We start from the raw sequence: 14,585 nt of genomic DNA, 5'->3' as shown, positions 1-14,585 counted from the left end.
GGCCATGGCTCACGGGCCCAGCCGCTCCGCGGCATGTGGGATCTTCCCGGACTGGGGCACGAACCCGTGTCCCCTGCATCGGCAGGCGGACTCTCAACCACTGCACCACCAGGGAAGCCCCATACCAATTAAGTTTTAAATAACCTTTCTGCATCTCAGTCTCCTCATATGTAAAATGGGAATGTGAATAATTTTAATTCCCAAGCATATGAGTATATATTTTTAGAATGGTGCCTGGTACAGAGTACTATATAAATATTATCTCATTTTTGTGAATAAAACTAATGTAACACCATGATAGGCAGACATTCATGGGTCTTAACAAACTCATCCCTTCAAATGGAAATGAAATTTGACAGAAGTGGTAAACATGGGGCCCCCTCTGTCCCCGTCAAACTCTCTCTTATCAACAGGAATAGGGCTGTGTGGGTAGAGCCTGCAGTACCTGGATCCCCAGTCCTGCTGTGGGTCCCATGACTGCCCACCCACCTGCTCTCCCACGCTCCCCATCTCTCTAAGAGTCAATATCCCTCCAAGAAATCTTTGCACCCTCTTTCTCTAATTGCAGTAAAACCCATGTGTTTTCTTCAACATCAGGAATAATTATTATAATGACAATTGTGGCTTCAGCCTTCTTGAACTACTTCGAATTTTCATCTTCTCCCTTCTCTGAACCCAGTAATATACTAGTTTAGAAGGTGACTTGGAAATTGTAAATTGGTTGTTTAGTTCTTGAAAAATTGGAAAGTTCTAGCCAAATGGAAAGCGGAGGTGGGGAAAGCCAAATCGGGGCACACAGTTTCCAACATCCAGTCCTCACTACTCCCTGTTCAATCCAACGTCACATATTTGCCTTACCTACCGTCTAGGCTGCAAACCCTGGTGTCTCTGTTTCATTTGTTTTGTTATTTTAATCCACAAGAGTATGAACTTGAGCAAAGATATTATGTCTTATTTCTTTTGTATCTCCCAATTTTGCAGCACAAAATAAATGTTCAATCAATACTCGGTGATTAATACCAAAATTACCTATATAAAATATCTGGTTACTTGATCACACTTCCTGTTTCACCTTGCTTAGACAACAACCATAGCACTCTAACACCTTACTTGCTCTTTACAAAAGATTCCTGTGCTATGTTCCCTAATTGCTATTTTAGCTTTACATTAGTACAAACCAGAAAAATCTACAAAAATCATTTTCCTTCCTGAATCAATGCCCAATTACGAACACTAAGTGGAAGAATTTGAAGAGAAATCTAGAATCCGTTAAAGGCCAATAAACAGGACTGTTCTAAAAGCCGTTGTCTGTAGCTCTTTCAAAACCCTGGCATTTACATTTTCTTCTCCTCTGCCTCTTCTGCTAGACCGTGAGTTCCTTGTCCTCAGTCCCTCTGCAAACGCAAGGCCAGCTGACCCTCAAAATACGCGCTAAGCGAGAAACCCCTGCAGTGAACAGCACACAGCACCAGACACCAGTGGTCAGCAAGGATGGGGGGTGGAGAGACCATGAAAAAACTCAGAAACAGGACATAAATAAGACACAGTGACCTAACAAGTGCAAGCTAACTAGGATTAAATGATAAATCAACTAATACAAAACTGTTTCCTAATATAGTATGGTATTATACAGGTGCTTATTTATTTTGGTTATCTTGTCTCATAAGAGATTTTTTCCCATTTTTAAATCATTTTTTAAGAATACATTTTAGGACTTCCCTGGTGGTGCAGTGGTTAAGAATCTGCCTGCCAATGCAGGGGCACGGGTTCGAGCCCTGGTCCGGGAAGATCCCACATGCCGCGGAGCAACTAAGCCCGTGAGACACAACTACTGAGCCTGCGAGCCACAACTACTGAAGCCCGGGTGCCTAGAGCCCGTGCTCCACAACAAGAGAAGCCACCGCATTGAGAAGCCTGTGCACCGCGATGAAGAGTAGCCCCTGCTCGCCACAACTAGAGAGAAAGCCCATGCACAGCAACGAAGACCCAATGCAGCCGAGATAAATAAATAAATAAATAAATAAATAATTTTTAAAAAAAGAATATATTTTAAGGGCATTGACTCTTCCAGTTAAACCAAACATATCCAATTAAATTAAGGTTGATAATTACCTCATGAGGGGACACTGGTCTAGTTACATTGAAGCTTTCTTCAACATCAGGAAGTCCGACATAGATATTAAGATATCTGAAAAGCAAGTTATTCCAGAACCAATTACAGTTCTTCAAAGAACATATAAACAATCAAGCTATTTTCCTCCCAAATACAAGATTGCCCTTTGACAAATGTTTATCTTGCAGAGGATGACAAATTTAAAAATTATAATTGGAGATCTTAAAGTCATAGAACACACAGTTTACAAAGGAGAGAAAATGGTATCAAGTTATCTTTAAAAAAAATACTGTAAATCTCTTTACAAAAATATTGAAACTATAGCTCCCTATAAATGATACTTACGGAAAAAAGCAAATGCAAAAGAGTAGCTATAGTACGCTACCATTCTCATAAGAAAGGATATAAGAGGAAAAAATATATGTGCTCATTTGTGCAAAAGAAACAGGAAGAAGAAAGCAGAAACTAATGAGACTGGTTACCTACAGGGAGCACTGGGAACAGGGTGGGAAGAACTGGAAGGGGAGGGACAATTTTCTGAATAGACTTTTTTCTATAGGTCTAACTCTTACAACCATAATAATGTCTCACATACCCAAAATGGAATACAAACCTTACTGCACTACAAATGAATAATATAACGGCACTGAAAAGGTAAGAAAGAAAATAACTAACCTGAGTAACTTTAGAAAACAGTATTTTGATTGGATACAGCAAAGACAGAAAAGCAGTATACAAATATTAGTAAATTTTATTCCCACAGAGTGATGAATTAACAATTCTGAAACTACTTTATGTATATCCTAGGATTGAATACATAAGTAAATATAGCTCTGTCTACTGAGACTTTAGTACCCATATCTTGGTGTCTAAACACTACTCTCCAATAAAAGAGACTAAAGCTCCTTGGAGAAATGATTGATTCCAGGCTGGGACAGGAAAAATACTAGATGAACCACATCTCATGGTACCAGAAAGTAGAGGAGTGCTCGAAAATTCACAAGGGCATGTTGAAAGGATGCAGCAGTCAACGTGATGAATCTCCCTATAGCCAAATCTGGGACCATTTGAGAAATAAAACAATGACAGTACTGGATTATGATGCATAGAATAAAATAAACATCCATGAGTTCATATTGGTATAAATAAAATTACAGATAGAGAGTAAATGAGGGGAAGAAAAAGCTCTTCCTCACAGGAGAATTCTAATATTAATGTAGAAAGAATGATGGAAATAGAGACTTGCCAATAGGTAAACACCACAGCAATTACTGTTGTAGGTAATTGCTACAACAAGCATCAACACATGCTAAAGGTAGTGGGCAAAGTGCAATGAGAAATAAGATATTTGCATAGTCTCGAAGGATCACCTTATAAGATAGTGATTAATTACTAAAGGAAAAATTAGTAACTTTACAGTGGAGAAACCTGAAAGATACCATCTTAATCAAGTGAACAAAGTTAAAATCACCAGCCATTAAATATATTGACATCTGTACCCCCTGATATGGTACAGTGAGAATGACACGAAGCATCGCTTCTGTGGTATTCTAGCCAAAAAGGCATAACCAAATGTAGCCATGAGCAACTACCGCACAAACCCGAATCAAGGACTTTCTACAAAACGACTGACCAGAATTCTTCAAAAGTGTCAAGGTCATGAAAGACCAAGAGAGCTTGCGGAACTGTCATAGATTGGAGAGGATGAAGGAGACATATGACATCTGAACATAATGCAGGTCCTGGATTGAATCCTGGACCAGAAAAAGGACATTAGTGGGAAAACTTAAGATTTGTAGATTAGTCAACAGTATTATATCAGTGCTAATTTCCTAGTTTTGCTAATTATGCTATGGCTACATAAGATGTTAATATTAGTATAAACTGGGTGAAGTGTAACATGGGAACTCCTTGTCCTATTTTTGTAATTTTCCTCTAAAGTTATTTTTAAAAAAGTTTAAACCTAATAGTTTCAGTAACTTTTCACTCCTAACTACCTGTTATCCTTAGCTTACCAATTAAAAATTAAGCATTTGATAAATATCTTCCTATCAAACAGATAAAAGGAGAATTATGTTAAAAGAGTTTTGACAACAACTACATTCACTGTAAAAAAATGTTAGACATAATCAAAATAGCAAACTAAGAGTAGTTGATTCCTTACTTTAAGTACCACATGGGGTCAGCATCACTCGTAACCTTTTCATTGGCTTTCATTATTTTCTTTATCTGCAGGGGAAAGAGTAACATGAGGAAAGACTCTGGCTTCCAGTTAATTCTTAACCATATTCTTTTCTAAGATCTGATGCTTACCTCTACATTAATGAAATAGTTAAATGAATCTATATGCTGTTTCACAAGGCCTTTCACCTAAACAGATAAAAAGTAAAAAGTAGGTTAGCAACAAAATAGCAGATTACACAATGGATCTCACCTGATCCATAAATTTTCCTCAAAACCAAAGTGAGAAAAAAAAATCCATGAATTTTACTTAGCAAAGCTTTACATTTACGTGTCCTCACTCCATCTCTCCTCCATCTTACTAGAACACCCTCAAATTTTCCTCCCTGAAAAACAATCTGACCTTTGGAATTCAAGATATGAGTACCTGAATATACCTAATGACTCCCCATGAGCTAACAAATAAGACAGGATTTTCCCTACATGCTTTGAATTTACAAAAAACATCCAAGAAAAAACACAGCAGTTGAGCATCATCTCTTCAACCCTCAAACAACGTCTATTTTCCTTCTTGTCTTGCTCCTATGTAAGCAGTTTTATGATTTCCACATATCTGTCTTTCATATCACTTTTAGAAGAATGAAGGGAAAAAACAAGGATCTCTATTAAGAAAACCAAAAATAATTGCATTTAAAATTGGAAGCAGAGTGAACATCAGGGACCTAAGATCGATCAGCTGGCAGTGACTTCTTTTCATCTCAGAAGTCAGTATGGCTGCACAAAGCGCTATGAAAAACACTGAAACGATAAACACAAAGAATCCAGTCTTAGGATTTAAAGGACTGTAATATGTTCATCTTTTTACATGAATCTTCAAACACAATTAGTTCAACACTTCTAGAACACTCTCAACAGACAGATAATCACAAGGCCTTTGCTTTAATTCCACCTCCTTATTCAGGATCTCACTGGCTTACAAAGCAGCCATCCTATTATGAAATAGTCCAGATTGTTAGGGGAAAAATTCACCCTTATAATGATCTGCAGTCTGCCTTCCCACAGTTTCCACCCTTTGGGTTTAACTGTCTTTCCTGGAGAAAATGCCTGCTCTACCACAGTCTGTTTAGTTATCACATCTCTCTTTCATGTTCTCGCTTCCAGGCTGAACAGGCACTTCCACTATTTCTCGCAGGCATGCCTTCCAGACCCTTCAGCAGCCCATGAACTGCTCCTGAGTGGGCTCCACTTTCTCATCACATGGATGCCCTGAACTCACCGACAATCCTCCACAGTCTGACCAGTGTACAGTGGGGCTACTACGTACCTCCCTCATTCTGGATGTTTTTACCACTGCTATTAAAAAACAAGGTCACATTACAGGCTGATCAACTAAAACTCAAAAGGTAATTTTTATGTTCACAAAAGAATGCTATTAAGTCAAGCACACCCAATTTGGTACTTGTGCAAAACTAAGAGGGACTTACATGAGTCCCTCTTCACTGCTGTCACCCCAACCTAACATTCCAAGTCTTGATTCTACCTGCCCACAGCACTGCAGCCTCACAAGCTTCAAGTTCCTGTCTTCAGTTACATATTAAAAATCTTTATATTTTTGCTCTTGGACAAATATATTTCAAGGTGGTCTGAGTAAAAGAGAACCCCAACTTTAAATGAATGAAATAGCTGTAGTCTCATGTCTCTGTTAAGATCTCTACCTTGTCAACTACAAAGTGGCATTTTCCATTGGCACCTGCCACCTAAGCACTAACATTCTAGTCGACAGTTCAGAAGATTGAAGGTTCAAGTCCCTTCGTAGTTGCCATAGTAACTGTCGACTTAAAAAATGCACAACATGAGAGTTGCGAGTTAAGTTTTATTTGGGGCAAAATGAGGACTGCAGCCACGAGACAGCATCCCAGATAGCTCTGAGAAACTGCTCCAAAGACGCAGGGGGGAAGGTCAGTATAGATGTGATTTTGGTGAAGGGGGAATATATGCAATCGAGCACATATTTTTTGCAGAAGGTTTCTGCTAGTCTCGTGAAGGTTACTGCTAGGCACGAGGAGCAGACGTCCCCATGAAGGATTTTAGTGCTTTTCTAGATACCAGGAGATGCAAGAATTGGGCTCATAAAATTGGCTCCTGAAAATATCTGACTATCGGGCTTCCCTGGTGGCACAGTGGTTAAGAATCCACCTGCCAAGGCAGAGGACACGGGTTCGATCCCTGGTCCGGGAAGATCCCACATGCTGCGGAGGAACTAAGCCCATGAGCCACAACTACTGAAGCCCGTGTGCCTAGAGCCCGCGCTCCGCAACAAGAGAAGACACCCCAGTGAGAAGCCCGTGCACCGCAACAAAGAGTAGCCCCTGCTCACCACAACTAGAGAAAGCCCACGCACAGCAACGAAGACCCAACGCAGCCAAAAATAAAAATAAATAAAATAACTTTTAAAATATATATATCTATCTGAAGACCTGTTTTGCCAGTTTTTCCCAGAGCCCACAGGGCCTCATTTCTGCTCTCCACCCTGAACTCCTTTCAGTGGGTGTTGAAAGTCAGCAGCTGTAGCAGCACATGATTTAATCCTTGTAGAGGGAGATGGCAAGTGCCAATGGAAAATGTCAATATGTAACAGACAACCTCTTCTTGGACCACATACCACCAACTGTCTCCTCTTTTTTGAATCATAAATCCTACCCCTTCTCCTCTGCTTATGCGAATGTATAGATATATAGTTCCCTTTGAAAAGGAAAAAAGTCATAATTAAAAACAACAACAAAACTTCCCTTGACCTTACTATCATTTTATTTCATTTTTGGTTACTTAAAACTTCTTCAAGAGCTTCCTATTGCTGTTAGAAGAAAAGTCAAAATCCTTCACATCAAATTCCTTAACCATAAAATCTGGTCAGAAATCTGGCCCTGACAGCTTCCCAGCTTCATCTCCCAGCACTCTCCCCTCTGCCTATTAACAGAAAACTAAGTTGGACAGAACTCTACTCATTTTTCAAGTCTTCATTCTTTCACTTAGCAAGATGGTTCCAAGATTCATCCATGTTGTAGCATATGTCAGCACTTGATTTCTTTTTATTGCCAAATAATATTCCATTGTATGGATATACCATATTTTATTTATCCATCCATTAGCTGATGTTCATGTGAGTTGTTTACATTTTTTGGCTATTATGAATAATGCTGCTATGAACATCTGTGTACAAGTTTTTGCGTGGACATATGTTTTCATTTATCTTGAGTAAATACCTAGGAGTAGAATCGCAGGATCAGACAGATGGTAACTATGTTTAACCATTTGATGAACTGCCAGGCTGTTTCCCAAAGCGGCTGCAACATTTTACATTCCCATCAGTAGAGCATTAGGGTTCTGACTGCTCCACATCCTCATCAACACTTGCTACTCTTTCTTTTTTTGACTATAACCATCCTACTGTGTGTCAAGGGGTCTATCATTGTGGAACCTGCTACTACTCAGCATAAGCTCTTTAAAACTGAAATTCAATAATAATAGGAACCTTATAATCTGTAGTTCCTCTGCCTAGCCACTCACCCGTTCCAGCCAAGCAGACTGGACTCTGTTTCCTACAGACCCCGTGGAGGCTCCTCGAGCACTTTTATTAAGCCATGCTCCCTGCATCCTACCTTTCAGCTCAGTTAATTCCTTTCCTCTTAAGATGTGGCTTACATCTCACCTCCTTTGGGAGGCCCTCTCTGACCACATGTGGCATCACTATTGCCAATAGCACTTTGGTTTGTATTATTCATGTGCCATGCTACAATGTATACTACTTCCTATCTCTAAAATTAGATTAGCAATCCCCTAACTAGTATTTTATAGACAGGGATACTGCCTTATAATTTCTTGTATTTCTAAAACCTAGAAAAGCACACAGTTGTACAAAGTCAAAAAATGGTGAAAAAAAAATAATTTTAAATAGGCTTATTTCTTGACTCTTCATTGGAAAAACTAATTATTATTAAATATTAATTACCTTTAAAAATGCTGGAAGCAGCCGCCATTTTTCCTGTGAATCAGAACAATAAAAGTATCAGAACTCTGTGCTAGCAATCACAATATTTTCATGAGAAGTTATTTTAATGTACCCAAAATGACTCACTTCATCACAGTAAGCAAAAGAAAGTAAATGAAAACAAAAAGAACAATTTTTACATTGCAACCACTTTTATGGAAATCATGTATGTGCTGTGTGTGTACATGTATACAAACATGTACACACACAAGTATATATAAACCACAGATTTCTTAAATAGAATATACTTTAATCTCTTCTTGGTACCTCAAGATTCCAAGTACTTTTCATCTTTATTTTATTCTCATGACACTTCCTGAGTAAGCAGGGTTTGCCAGTTTGAGGAAGAGTGAGTAAGTTTCAGAGTCTGGTGTGGAAGCTAGGTCTCTCAACCCAAAGGGAGTTCTTTCTCCCTCCTATTGTCTCTCAACTAGTGCCTGGTCAGAGCTCAGGCTGCAGAAGGATATCACATGGTGTCCACCTCCTACTTTAAATGGCTGCAAACTGCCACACTTCTTGAGTTCTTAGGCCTGCTCTTCATACCTTCCTGAGGTCGTAAACAGCCTATCATGATAAGACTCTTCATGAATGGTATCTAATCCGTTAATGGGAAATCTGACAAACAGTTAGAACTGAGTCTTAAGTAAGAATACACAGTTTCTGAGTAAGGGCCCCAGGATCATGTAAGACTTTCCAAGAACTGCAAACTTTTTTACTTTGAGTAACAGGAGAAGCATTGGAAGGTTTTGAGCAAAAGAGTGACAAGATGATGTGACTCATTTTAACTGGATCACTCTAGCTGCTGGGGTGAGAACAGGCAAGGTTAGAAGGAGGGAGACCATTTAGGAGTTCACTGCAATACTCCAGGCTGATAACAATATGGGTAGTGAGAAACTGTTGGCTAGGAAACTCAATGTGAAGTTAGAGCCAACAGGACTTGACAGTAGATTAGGTGGAGACTCTGAGAGAAAGAGGAGTTGAGACTGACACCTTAGAGTTGCCATTTCTGGAGATGAGGAGGATGCTGGATTTCTGGATGCTGTCAGAGCAGCAGGTTTAGGTGTGCAGGGGTCATCAGGAGTTTGGTTGGGGGCATGTTAAGTTTGAGATACCCATTTGTCTATCTGGAGATGCCAAACAGACAACAAATATAGGTCTGGAACTTGGGAAGAGAGTGGCCTGGAGATCTAAATCAGGGAGAAGTCAGCAAATGGATGGTAGTTAAAGCCGTGTAACAGATGAAATCACCTACAGAGTATATAGGTGGAGAAGAGTTCCATGAAGTGAGATCAAAAACACTCCAACATTTAGAGATGAGGAGCAGAAAGCACATCTAGCAAAGAAGACTGAGGAATGGCCTGAGAGGGAGGCAGACAACCTGGAAAAAGTAAAAACATTTTTCAAGAAAAATGGTGGGTGGGGGCAGGGGGTATGTAGAAAATCTCTATACCTTCCTCTCAATTTTGCTGTGCACCTAAAACTACTCTAAAAAAAGTCAAATCTTAAAAAAAAAAAAAGATGTTGAGTCTGGCAAAACTCATCTATGATGATAGAAATCAAAAGGTGTGGTAGGGCACAGACTGAAAAGGGAACTTTGCAGGATGCTGAATATGTTCTATATCTTGTATGGGGTGCTAGTTATTTGGGCATACATACTGTCAAAATTAATGTAAATGAACACTTAGTACTCATGCATCTTACTGTATGTAAATCTGCAAAGAAGAATGTGAGAAAGATCAGAGAAGACTATATGAGGAGGTAGAAAGGTCTTGAGGAGATGGGGGGGGGCAAGAAACAGGTTAGAGAAGTAAGCAGTGGCCAGAACGAGAAAAGGACTCATATAAATATGGTAAAGACTTTAGATTTTGCTCTGAGAGCAATGGGCAGACTGAAGAATTTTAACCAAGGGAACAACGTGATCATTTCTGCCTGTTTAAACTCATGGCTCTGGCTACAAAGCAGAGAACAGACTGTTGGAATGGGACAAGTCAGGAGCCTAGGAAATAAGAGATGACAGTGATTCAGACTTGGAGAACAGGAGAAATGAAGTTTCAGAATTGAGTACATTTTGTAGTTGGGGGCCCTTAAGATGGGACGGATTGGATGCAGAGGGCCAGGAAAAGGAACTGTTAATCCTGAATCAGAAGACTGGAAATGTAGTACTGGTCCCTTCACAGCTGTGCAAATTCAGACAAGAAATAGAAATCCTTTAGGCTTATTCCTTCAGCTCTCTGGAGCAGCAGTCCAGTCAGCAGTTAAGGATGAGGGCTTTGGAGTCTGACTGTTAGGGTCCAAAATACAGATCAGCCATTTAACAGCCTTCTGAAAACTGGGTGAGTTACTTAACCTCTCTGGGCCTTAAAAATCTTCACTGGCAAAATGGGGCAAAAATATTACTTGCTTCAGATGATTAAATAACATAATGCTCGTTAGGCTTGAACAGAGCTGGCACATACGTGCTCAGTAAATGCTGGCTCTTAAATAGCTGTTCAAGAGCTAAAAATTCAGATCAACTATGCTCCAATATAAAAAAAAAAAAAGTTAAAAATCCAGTATTGCCCAATGAAGATCAGCAGTATATTGCAGGCACTCACAGATTGAATCTAACAGACTGATTGTAATTCCTTTATTTGCCGAATAATTATTAAAGAAATAGATTGACTGATCCTGTCGGCCATTCTCCTCCTTAAAATTGTCAACGGCATCCCAGGCCTCCTTTAGATGTCTAACAAAACCTTTCATAATCAGGACCCTTATCAGTCACCCTTAATCTCTCCTCTACTTTTCTTCACTCCAGTACTACTGGATTTGTTTTAATTCCTTAAAAACAGATGGTCTTGCCTCCAGGCTTCCAGTGTCCTGTTCCCTCTACCTGAATCTCTCCCTTGACTATTTCTCCACTTCCCATCCCATGCCAACTAAGATTCTGAGGCCCAGAGAAGTTATATGTACCTTTCCAGAAAATAAAATTACGTCAACATCTGAATTTCATTAGGCAGCTCACTGTAGGGCAGTTATCCTTAACTTCTGAGAATTTGATGAAAGCTACGGGGCTACTCCCCCTAAAACACCTAGGCAAAATTTGGAGTAAATTTTCTCGGCGTTTAAAATACTCCTGCAGCCCAAACTTGAGTTCCCGGTGAAACGGAGAAATTACTAGCCTGGGATTCAGACGATCTGGTTTTCCCACCACAGCCAGCTGTGGGACCTCACCAACGTGGCCTAAGCTCCCTGGACCTCATCATCCCTTATAAGCCGTCAAAGATGCAATACGTGCCCCCAAGGTGGGCGAGAGTCAGTCCTCCCCTGACAACACACGAACACTAGAATGCGTCCAACCCGAGAGCCGAGCGCGGGGCCGCTGGGTCTGCGCGGCGGCTAACATCTCCCCTCAGCTTGACCCTTGCACGCACAAGCGGTGGCCGGCTCCGGAGAGGACTCGCCCGCAGAGCTCCGAGCACGCGCGGAGCCCCGAGCACGCGCGGAGACCTGAGCATGCGCGGAAGACGCGGCCCGCCCCCTCCACGGCCAGAGCTCTCGGGGCAACGCCTCCCGGGGACGCATCCCAGCCTCTCTTTCGCTCCCCGCGTGCCCTGCCCTCACCTCTACAGTCGGGATCGGCGCAGCCAGCTGCTCCGGGGTCAAGTTCCCAAACTCCTCCGCAAGCACGTCCATGCTGTTCACGAGGAAGGAAGGAGCAAACAGAACCCTCACGCGCGCCTTCGCTGCGCCAGGCAAACTGCTGTACCCGTGGAGAGCGGTGCGCGGTGGCCTAAATAGTCCCCACCGCGCAACTTAATTGGAGGCGCGGAAGAAAGGTTCCGCCTGCTCTCGGTCAGAACCTGCGGTTGAACCCGGATGTGGCTGAGGCGGAGCTTGGAAACTGCGCCCCCTGTTGTCGCTCGGAAGTCTCGCCTGGGTAATCTTAAACCCCAGCGGACAGATTTTATCGGTTATCCCACAATCAAGACCAACAACGCCTATTGTCATTGAAAAAATAATTCAGAGAAAACGGTAAATGGATAATTTGCACAACTTGAGCCACCGAGGCATAGAATTCATTTAATTTAGCCCCAAACTACACATTGTATAGTATGGAAAAAATAGGAAATTTACCAAATGCCTGGTAGGAGGGGATTGGTTAAAAAATCAAGGTACATGCGTGTGATGGCCTATTATACAATCATTGAAATGACCACTAAGTGAGGAGGAGTTAACTTACCTAGAGAGAAGAGCATAACAGAACAGTAATTAAGATAGTGTTATATCCTAAAAGGGCTAGACAGAAGATATAGGAGTAAATTCCAGCAGAAATTTAGTATGAAAAGATGACATTTTAAATCAGCAGGGGAAAGATGGCTTGTCCAAAAAATGATGTTGGAGCTGCTGATTAGCCATTTAGAAAAAAAAGTACATCTAAGTAAATCCTATACGGATTAAATATTTAAATGTTAACAAAAGCTTAGAAGAAAATATAAATGAATAAATCCATAACATTGAGCTGTGGCCACCTTCAAGGATAGCAATATAGTCAGAAATCATCAAGGAAAATATTCATAGATTGGATAATATAATTCTAGCTATAGTTTTATGATTCCACGGAAAGTTTAAAATTTTCTGAACAGATGGTTAAAAATCACCATGAATGGTTTTCAAGAAATACAAGTTGGCAGAAGAGAAAGGGTTGGTATCCCTAATTTAAAGTGAACTTACAGGGACTTCCCTGGTGGCGCAGTGGTTAAGAATCTGCCTGCCAGTGCAGGGGACGAGGGTTCGATCCCTAGTCCGGGAAGATCCCACGTGCCACGGAGCAACTTAAGCCCGTTCGCCACAACTACTGAGCCTGCGCTCCAGAGCCTGTGAGCCACAACTACTGAGCCTGCATGCCACAACTACTGAAGCCCGCGCGCCTAGAGCCCGTGCTCTGCAACAGGAGAAGCCACCACAATGAGAAGCCCGCGCACTGCAACGAAGAGTAGCCCCCACTTGCTGCAACTAGAGAAAGCTCACGCGCAGCAACGAAGACCCAACTCAAACAAAAAATTTTTTAAATTAAAAAAAAAAATGATAGAGCCTGCCTTGTAGCGGGTTGTGCAGTTATATGAGATCATTTATTTAAAGTGCTTAGGCCATATGGTAAGTAATTATTTTGCTACATTCTGAAAGAAAAAAATTATATTCAGGTTCTCTACCATGCCGGCAAGTGCAGCTGCTGGGACAGATTTCTAGGTTTCCCCTTGCGATAAATCCCTAGGTCCGTTTCCCTTGAAAGCTGAACAAGGCTAACATACCAAGCTTAGACATGAAAAGATAAAGATTCACTTGAAAAACAGAGAACAAGAGGGTACAAGTTGCTAGTACAAATGTACCTTCTAAAAGGTTAGATTAAATCATGGAGGATAAAGTCATACCTGATTTACTAAATGAAATTAGAACATGTTGGGTGTGTCACTATCCTTTGAAGTTGACAGCAAGGACAATAACTGCAGCCTTCTATGTACCCTTGAGTTTCTCTGCCAATAACAATTTTGGGCTTAATGAACCACGGTTGTGATATGATTTGACAATTTTTGGTCTTATGTACTTAAGTACTCAATCATCACTTCTCAAAATACTAAAACCTCTTGAAGCGTGAAAGAGATTTAGGACAAATAAATGAGCTATTGTAATGTATTCTGTCCACATTATGCTTTAGAGTTTGTAGACAATTTCAAATACATTATCTCATTTGATTCTCACAATAGCTCTGCGAGGCAGTCAGGTAGGTTAGGAAATGGATGTTCGGGGAGACTAAAAGATTGGCTTGAGGTCATATAGCTATGAAGCAGAAGTGAATTCAAACTCAGGTCCTGTGACTCTCAGTCCCATGCTACTTTTACTGAATAATGAGTGGAAAATGTTGGTACCTAACATCCCCAGAGGTAGAACAGGCTGAATTTTAGTTTTAAGAAGGATTCAAGTGAAAAAAATATGTTGCACAAAAGATGGCACTCCCCACACCCATGGCATACTTAGCCAATCAGCTACAGAATTCTTTACTGCTTGTCCTGGATTTAGCTTCAAAATCCTCTCAACACAGTGCTCTGGGAGCTAATACTAAAAGATCAGAGCAGATACATGACCTTAAACTTATTTTAATGGGACTTCCCTGGTGGTCCAGTTGTTAGGACGTTGCGCTTCCAATGCAGGGGTCTCGGATTCGATCCCTGGTTGGGGAACTAAGATCCTGCATGCCGTGTGGTA

At 40.9% G+C, this 14,585-nt stretch overlaps 1 protein-coding gene across 8 annotated transcripts in view; it reads right to left on the bottom strand.

The window, feature by feature from the left end:
• The window catches only part of POLR3B (RNA polymerase III subunit B), a 115,048-nt gene extending 102,845 nt beyond the window's left edge, over positions 1-12,203 (bottom strand). For 3 of the 8 annotated variants that reach the window (XR_008617575.1, XM_028490541.2, XM_007100971.3), the window contains exons 1-5: positions 11,946-12,139; positions 8,304-8,336; positions 4,427-4,483; positions 4,278-4,342; positions 2,113-2,188 (exon numbers count right to left, since the gene is read on the bottom strand). Coding sequence is in view for 6 of the 8 variants with exons in the window: in XM_028490541.2 (XP_028346342.1) it covers positions 2,113-2,188; positions 4,278-4,342; positions 4,427-4,483; positions 8,304-8,336; positions 11,946-12,017 (303 nt within the window). In the remaining 2 variants the exon portion in view is untranslated. Of the gene's footprint in view, positions 1-2,112; positions 2,189-4,277; positions 4,343-4,426; positions 4,484-8,303; positions 8,337-11,503; positions 11,544-11,681; positions 11,702-11,945 lie in introns of those variants that run through there. The other 5 variants (XR_003680141.2, XM_007100966.3, XM_028490539.2 and 2 more) reach the window with 5 other exon arrangements.
• Positions 12,204-14,585: the final 2,382 nt, after the last annotated feature.

This window comes from Physeter macrocephalus, chromosome 6, assembly GCF_002837175.3.
Source record: "Physeter macrocephalus isolate SW-GA chromosome 6, ASM283717v5, whole genome shotgun sequence".
Taxonomy (NCBI): Eukaryota; Metazoa; Chordata; class Mammalia; order Artiodactyla; family Physeteridae; genus Physeter; species Physeter macrocephalus.
The sequence above is the reverse complement of the archived record's forward strand: the minus strand, read 5'-3'. Positions and strand labels throughout refer to the sequence as shown.